General features: G+C 46.7%; 1 protein-coding gene across 2 annotated transcripts in view; it reads right to left on the bottom strand.

Moving 5' to 3' along the window:
- Window positions 1-609: 609 nt before the first annotated feature.
- The window catches only part of LOC144936125 (uncharacterized), a 40,351-nt gene continuing 32,030 nt past the window's right edge, over window positions 610-8,930 (bottom strand). For both annotated transcript variants that reach the window (XM_078863007.1, XM_078863008.1), the window contains exons 10-12: window positions 7,190-7,276; window positions 6,356-6,396; window positions 610-3,937 (exon numbers count right to left, since the gene is read on the bottom strand). In XM_078863007.1, the coding sequence (XP_078719133.1) occupies window positions 2,597-3,937; window positions 6,356-6,396; window positions 7,190-7,276 (1,469 nt within the window). In that variant the 3' untranslated portion in view covers window positions 610-2,596. The remainder of the gene's footprint in view (window positions 3,938-6,355; window positions 6,397-7,189; window positions 7,277-8,930) is intronic.

The following is an 8,930-nucleotide window of genomic DNA, read 5'->3' as shown; positions in this document are numbered from 1 at the left end:
CAATACCATCCCAATCTGAAATTGAAAGTAAGGAATTATATCCCATACAGCTGGCTCTCGCAGTCTTCTTCCTGCCAGGAAGAGCATTGCATTTTCCACAAATGATTTGCCAGTGTGTGAGAATGCCAGTGATACCGTCTGATACCAACAGAACCCTTGCCTAACTCAGGAGTTAAAACCACCAGATTGCCAATTCCGGCCACGTGTTCATTCCTTTGTAAACGTACGGCAGCCAACCCAGTGAACATGGGCAGGAGGGAGATGGATCGTAGCATGGCGAGACCTTGAGGCATGGTGATAATGTGGGCAGGCCTTCCATGGCTGTCGATGATGAATGAAAATTACCAATGTCATTTCGAAAAAATATTCCTGCGTACGATTCTGCACAAACCATTTTTGTAAAATCACTTGTTAATTGCCGAGCAGAATCGAGATTGGCTTTGTGGTGAGTACAGTTGCGGGTGACGAATTACGAGACGTCAGACGAAGAGAGCAGAACAATGGTGTGAAATAAGAACGCTGACAACCCCTCACCCATGAAGATAGACCGCCACTGCACTGTTGGTGGTACTGTTTAAATGCATAGTTCTGCAGCTTTCCTTCTTTGTATGCCAATGTAAAACCTTCCAGACCAAGGAGAGGGATTTTAGCCGCATCCTGTCTCAGCATTTCTTTTAACTCGCAGGAATAAGCTCCTGCAGGCAAAATTTCTACGAATGGCAAGTCGGTAAAAGCGGACAGTTGGCTTAGTGCCACGTGTCCCCTTTTCCACTTTGTGCTTCAAAAAAACGGCCGATAGCGCATTTAACCGGGGAGTGAATTATCCCATAGATGCACCAAACAGCTCGCGGGCATATTCTCCCCAAGGCCCGAATTGGGAGGTGGAGAAAAACTATCTTTGGGCCGATATGCCGCATCCAGGCCGCCCTTCGCAAAGTGCGGAACAACAAAATTGGACACCAAAGCACTACGCGCTTGTCAATTACATTAGCACCAGTTTTCATTGTTGTCTGTCAGTTGACATTTCATCTGTTCTGCTGCTGATACACGAGTTCAGGCTGTACTTTAACCACCAAAAAAGCAATCGTGTTGACTCAAAACTTCAGTAGGTAAAAAAAGCTGCAAAGCACAGCGCCCGTTTGACTTCATCTGCATTATGCATACCGTCGAGTAATGTACTGTCCAGTATTTGTAGTTTCCTTCTGTAATTATTCACCCCTTTCTGCGGCATGATTATTGATGTGTGGACAGTCAACGAGAACCCCCTGAAATCTGGAAGGTTTGACATCACATTTGTCTACAAGGCCTTCCCTAGATTGATTGCAACACAAGAACCCCGACTAGGTATTTGAAATCCGCCAACGTAAGGCGATTTCGACGTCCTCCGCTTAAAGATTACACGACATACTGTGAAAAAAAAAAGAAGAAAACATTTTAATTCTTATTATTAAAATATCAGTACAAAACGGATAAAATCGCTCGAAGGATAAATTTTCCCCTTACTCCCGGCGCCGGTAAGAACGTTTCTAAACGGTAAAAACACGACCGCGTGTGCGTGTCATGGCGCGTCAATTATGATTTTCATCAAACTGTCAAGAAATACGAGCATTCTGTTGCGTCGGCATTTAATATTTCATTTTTATTTTTTAAAGAAAGGGAAGAAAAAAAATAATCAGGAATTAAACTAAGCAGAGAAAATATCGACGCTCGTTCGCTAACGACCCAGAGAAAAGACCTTCTCAAGGTCCAGTGAGTTGTACTGAACTCTGCTTGGTGAACACAATAACCCACATCATCTTCTCAATTTTCCAGCAATGTATCCCTCTTATTGCGCCATTTATTGCGACACAAATAATCGAATTCGTTATGATAACGCAAGCATCAATGGCTGCCGGTGTGACAACTACAAATAACATCAGGAACACAATTTGCGCGTACTAAATTTTGGATGTTTTAAAATGTAAATTAGCACTGGGTATCGGTTTTGAATTTGTGTTTACTTTCTAGATTAATAACAATGTTAAAACAGAAGAATACATACGAAATGCGGTACAAGCTGCTATGCTAGTTGCCTTTTCCAACTAAAAATATTAACTCATTCAGACCCAATTTACTCACTTCAACCTCTCGAATGCACAACATGTGAGCCTTTCATTGGCTGAACATTAGCAGGCCTTGTGAACACAATTACCCGAGGGCATTGTCCATTTCCTCCACTTATTATTCTAATTTGTGGATTTCATTAAATGTGAGACGATGTGTAACTTTCACAATCTTTTTCCTCTCTGCTTTGTACTACAGCTAATTTCAGCATGATTAGCTAACCGCGCACCTCTCGGTTTTAGTTTATTTTCCGCTGCGTTTTTTTACGCCGAACGCATTTAACGATATTTTCACGCTAACGTTACGAAAACATTTTAATGAAAAAAAAATCTAAAAAAAAAGCCAAGCAAACAAAACGGTGCGATTTGACATCAGCTCTTCAGAAATGTTTCTTCGCGTTTCCCACCCCCCCCCCTAACCCCTCCGTATATACGCGCGTCACCGTGTGGCGTCACCCCTGCCCCCCCACTCGCCCACCCACCCTCGCCAAAAATTACATCGCCGGGTTGTTCTCAAATCCCGGCTGCCCTCGTGGGTCTAATGGCCGGCTGCCTTCGGTCTGTGGCAAACGGACAAACTGGTAGCCGTAGCCCCACACCTGAAAGCCATTGCCTCCGCCCGCGGTGTAGGGGCCGGTGCTCATCGGCGGAGCCGCTCCCCCATCCCTCACCGCCCGCTGCATCGCTTCGGCCCGCACCTGGCTCGCGCCGCCCGGGTCGGCGTAGCACTCCAGCCCGCCCCGATACCACTGGTCTCCGGCAAACTGCGACCCCTCGCCCCTAACCCGCGCACCGCTGCCCACGATACCCTGTGGCGCCGGCGCCGGCGGAGGCGGCGGCATCCTGGGGACGCCGAACTCCAGGCCGTGCTGCTGCGCGTGGTGGCCGTGCGCTACGCCCATCGCAAAGTAGTTTGGGCTCGGTCGGAAGTCGGCGCTGTTCGAGGCGAGCGCCATATCCGCCTGCGCCGTCTGGAACGGCGGGAACGGAGGGCCCACGCCGCCGTCAGCGAAACTGACGGGGCACGGGCCGAATGGCGGCGGCGGCAGCGGCGGCGGGGGCGGCACAGAAGCGCCGCCCCCGCCGGGTTGCGGGTCCGAGAAGTGGGGCGGCGGTGGCGGCGGCGGCACGCTCAGCAGCCCCATGCCGGCCTGCGACGTGAGGCTGCGCACGTCCATGGGGAAGCCCATGGCCACGCCGGACGTGTTCACCTTGCCCTGCTGCTCGCCGCCGCCGCCATCGAACAGGGACTGCGCCTTGCAGCCCTGCGACGGGAAGTCGGGTGGGCCGCCCACCGCTCCTCCCTGCATGTGGTTGAGCCAGGAGGACACGCCGTACGCGCTGCCGCCCGGCCCGCCGTCACCCTGAGCCCCGCCGGCCCCACCGCCGCCGCTGCCCCACGCCCCTCGAAAGTGAGCCTGCGCGCCGCTCGTTGCGTTAAACATGGAGCCCGCCTCCATACCATTGGCAAAGGCATCGCCGCCGGAGCCATCTTGCTCCTTGAGCTGATCGCCCACCGCGCCGTTGTTGAGGGGCCAGCCGCCCCCGCCGCCGCCGCCGCCGCCACTTCCAACGGCTTGAGGGGGCGGCCACTCCTTGGCGGCGTCGGGCACGTGGGAGGCAGTGCCGGGGGACGCCGCCCACACGTCCAGCGAGTCGCCGTTGTGGCTGTTCGCCGGGTTGGACTGCGCGGATGGCCAGCTCACGTCGCCCGCCGGGAAGTAGCGCGACTGCTGCGGGGAGGGCGTGAGGCCATAGGAGGCCGGAGGGTACACGGACGTCCAGGGCCCCGGCAGAGACTGGTAGGGGCCCAGCCAGCGTGCCTGCGCAAACGCCTGGAGCACAAATGGTGGAGGTGGATGAGAATAATAGTTAGTTATTGATAGTCCAAGTGTGGTTGTGCTCTAGGTCTGATCAAAAGTTACCAAAACCAACCGCAGCTTAAAATGAGCAATGCACAGTGCTATCTCTGTTAGTCTCCTGAAAATGCAGCACTGCGTGTAAATCGTAGCCCATCTGAATGTAAAGTGATACTCATTTTATCGACTACTCCACAGGGATGATGGTATGTGATCTCGCAAACATTCTATTTTGAGTTGAGCCATGTGACTTGCCAATGAGGTGTTTACCAGCCATTGCGCAAATAAGCATTTATAGTTGGAAAGTGTTCAGAGGAAGGTCAGCAACAAGTTTTACTCTTAGATGTTTTCACTATGACACGAACATACACATCGACCCACTTTCCTAAATAAAGTTATCAATGCTTCATTGACCAAAAACATTTCACCGATAACCACCAATACACACAACGTATGAAAACATTCGCGCACGTTTGAAAATGTTCCAAATCACTAAGAATTGGAATACATTTCTTTATATCTAAGCGAGGTTTCAATAAGTGTGTGATGGCATGCATGCCATTACACCGGTTTTTTTTGTTCCCATTGCTACTTGCTTCATTGCTGTACTTCGTTTTTTGGTGACTCAAGTCACTCTTGCAAATGAGGCTATCCTGGTCTCTTGAGTTCTCGTCTGTCGAGACAAAATGAACTTGAAACTTGAGCACGGGTGCAGATTTATTTGAATTCTTGTAAAACAAAACTAAGCAAACCTGCATATCTACTTTTCCAAAGCATATTTGAAAAAATGTATGAATAAGATTCAACAATAAATAGAAGCCACAGGCATGCAACAATGCATTAATGCATTGACTGCAATAGATGCAGTGACAATATGTGCATCAAATCGTGCATGTAAAGATTTACTATTTACAATTAGTGAAAATTATATTGGTAGAGGTATCACAGTCGTTAGCGCACTGAATGATGAGCACAGTAACATCAGTGGCGAGTGAGATCCTCCCTTAAACCAACCCATACTGACGAGCATGTTGAAGTATGGTAAACAGCCCATTGCTAGCACGGCATGGGCAGAGATGCCTTCATCCAGCACTAGTTTGACATTTAGGATAATGGGAGTGAACAATCTGTGCAAATGAGGCAGAAAGCGCGGGGGGGGGGGGGAAACGATACGTGCCAATCGGAAAAACAATCGATCGTTCAAGCAAATCACGACCCAGATTTATGAAGATTCATCAAAGGGGTGGGTGGGGCGCGGGAGGTGGTAACGGCTGGAAGCCTAATAGAAGAGTCTGTGTCCTTGCGCTTGTAAGCCAGAGAGCCAAGTCTCTTTCTGTGCTTATTACACCCAGTACACACCTCCTTGTGTTGGAATTTATGGTTACCATGTGTTGCATTTCACACCAGATTCTATAAAAGTGGTTGATTGCCTTTGAAAGTATGAGCCACAGTTCCCAAAAAAAATGTGTTTTTAACTGGATACAATTATTGGTGTAAATTAATATTTTGTATACGTTAACAGCAATAAAATACTAAACACAAACACTGAGGTATGCTCACCATCTGGAATTAGTTTCTCCCCAGCTTGTATTGGTTGGCTAGTTTCTCTCATAGCTTGCTACTGTGTAAAAGCCAATGCTAAAGGTGAGATTGGCAAGGGCTTATAAAAGTAATGTGTTAATATAAAAGCCTACGATAAATGCCAGCGGCCCCCTTCATGTAGACACAATTTTTTATTCAATGTTTTCATTAAACACAAAAATGTATTGAGCTGCCAAATAACATCAAACTGCTTTTGTTTTTCTTTTCAGCCCCAGTCTGCTTGGACCACGTAATGACGTGAAATTAAAGTGACATCACACATTTGTGGGTTTCTAATTAAGTGCTACTTATTTAATTAATCAAAACTAATATTGCTTGGAAAATGGATGGGATGCATAAAAAAAAGTATGTTTCCTTCCCAAAAAATGTACAAATGCATAAAGGATGAAGTACATTTAAAAAATAAATAATCCACATGTAAAGAGACGTAATCTAATTACGGAAAGGTCAAATCGAGAACAAACTAAAACCTACGCGCGTTCATCAAGCTACATGCCCCTCATCCCCTATGGGAGATGAGGCTGCAATGAGTTCCCTCCACTTCCGTACCAGTCGTTCAAGAGAAAAAAATATATATCAGTTTAAAAAACCCCATGTTACCCCGATACATTGGCCACCCATATAGCTACACCTCTACCCAACTACATCTGAATGTGTTGAACTGTACTTCTTCGCACCGCACAGAGAGATGACGCAAAGCACCCTCAAGACGTGCACACATTTCCCATTGCAACATCATGAATTGTGGCTTTGAACAAAATGAGTACCAAAATAATAATTTAAACGACTTACTTGAATTCCGTAATTGAAGAAAAATTGCAGAAGCCTCTGGTCTGCAAACACAAACGAAGGCACAAAAGGTTACATAAATGTGCACTGTACGTAGCTAACCGTGCTATTCGAAGGTGCGGGCAGAACGACAACAAACTAAGCGTGCTGTGCACAGCGCAGGCTGTACACGTGAACGTGCGATGTAACGCCAATGTAAAGGTGCCTCTCATTGGGACACAAAACTCTGCTCATTCAAATGCAAATACCGAGTTCATTCGGGATTCGTTACCAACAGTAAAAAAAACACAACACACGTTCCCATCACACAAACGTTTGCGTATAGTTATTTTGGAACAAACGCATGTCACTATTTTGGGGATAACTTCATTTCAAATTTGTTCCCATTAAAGTCAACCCAAGTCTCCCTGCACGAGTTTTAATATATGAATATTGGCCAATGAATTGTGATATTCACTGCAGACGAACTGGAGCAAACGCGTGCGCACACCAAAAAGATAACGCTCAGAACTCCACTGAGATTCGTCTGCCGCCTAACTTGCTGCAACCGTCCCTACGGGGCACCAACTCGTTTCCACAGCAGGTGGCAATCTGACATACAGCATCTAATTTATATTTATAGAGTGCCGTCACTCAAAGCGCCTGACATAGCTTACAAAACGGTGACAGAATGATTTAGGTGGGTACAAGGATTTAGTCATGAGTGACAGCGATAGCAGGGTACTTAGGGCTCCGTTCTACGACTGGGTAATTCAATGCCTGACCAAAGTAGACCCCCGAGAATGGCCTCAAGTGACTTTGCAGGGCAGAAAAAGGGCAGGACTACTGCTGCGTTACCTTCGGGTAGATCCCGGCCATCGGGGTCTTTGGAGTAGAGAGAGAGGGCATCGAACGGATCCGACAGAGACATGGACCCAGCCGCAGCTGTAATTACAAACAGGGCAAATCACACACCAGTCCCCTCTAACGTAAAGCTGGAGAACCCTCTTTTCCTTATACAAGGTCGATTAGAACTTTAGTACATCAATATAGACTTGAGCAGTGTTCATCAATAACGTGATAAACAATACGCGTATTGAACAAGTACACAGCATATCCATATTGATTATTATACTTTTACAGTCATATCCAGCCTGATGATACACCACCATCACTAAGAAATTTTTATTTACAACAGTGTTTCATTCTCATTCGCCATTCATCATACAGGCACCGTACATTTATTGTACAAGCACCGAGATGGTTATCTCCCCCCGCCTCATTGGCTCCTCCCTGCCTAGCACCCTATATAAAAACCCGTGTCTCTGAATAGCTCTCTTCATACGCTACAGCAATTTTACTCGAGCAGTTACACCTGATGATGGAGGCTTGTGTTGCTTCCGAAACGTCGTGAGTTAATTTATTAAATTTTTTTACCTAGGTGACTTTACCGAAAAAAACTAAGAGTATGAATCCTTGCAGTCACGAAAACTTCAAATCTAGAAGTACACAGCGGCAGTCACAGAAGTCACTGACAGCGGCGCTGAAAGTAGTGTCGTTGCCGAGGTTGACAATATTCCCCCTCTCTCGTGCCCGATTAGTGCAGCTAAGATGTTTGCGGAAACGGATAAAAAATAATCTGCGGTGCAATTCCAAGTGGTGGGCCTCGTGTGTCCGTGTGCCGTATGAAACACCGTGGTGGGACGGGTACGACAGCGCCTCCGGCCCGTAGGAACCCCAGCTCTGCTCTACGTGAAAACGGGGCTCACAGCTGCGATGCCGTGTCATCCAGCGACCATCACTGCTCGCAAAGCCACGTGTGTTATTCAGCTTTGGAGAGCCCAAGTGTGGCATCATGCGGTGCATCTGGCTGCTCGGGTTCATAGGTCGTTTAACAGTGGAAGAGTGCATTGTCGGCTCCCTTGAGATGAGGCTCACTGTGTAAGCCAACCCAGTGTAAATCAGAGCACATGGAATTTATCCATTAAAGAATTACTGAAAATATAAAAATAATTTACTGGAAAAATAAAATATATTTATTCGTCCGGGAAAATGGCCATTGGTCAGGAAACTTTTATAATAATTTTTTAAAATATGTTTTGCACATCACGGCTAGAGTGGTGGTGTAGCCGTTAGTGTGATGCAGTATGATCCTGGTAATAAATAACAATGTCCTTTATTTATCAAGGAGTCAAGACTTTTCTTTTCAGACAAGTCATGCTTTTGGATGGTTGTCTAATTCCGTCTTAAATAATGTTTTTCATGCAGGAGCAAAATAGAATACGTGGAGACACAATACGCACACACGAGGGTAAACACCTAAAGGTCTGAATAAATTGTTTCACAAACCCATGTGCTGTGGTAATAACTTCCGGGAGTACGTGACGCAAGTTGATAGTTGTTGAACTTGCTACTGGGCAAACAGCTGGCATTGGCCCAGCTGTTTGCCCAGGCCACCTCCTCAGTACACGACAAATATAAACTATTTTTTATCTTAAACGATTTGTAAAAACTAAAACTATTTTTATTTTACAGGTAAGGCCCACTGAGCTATATATCTCTTTTTCAGAAGCGGCCTGGCCACAAATGATAGCTCAAC

This window comes from Lampetra fluviatilis, chromosome 15, assembly GCF_964198595.1.
Source record: "Lampetra fluviatilis chromosome 15, kcLamFluv1.1, whole genome shotgun sequence".
NCBI classification, from domain to species: Eukaryota; Metazoa; Chordata; class Hyperoartia; order Petromyzontiformes; family Petromyzontidae; genus Lampetra; species Lampetra fluviatilis.
This window is presented reverse-complemented; position numbering and strand designations above follow the sequence as displayed.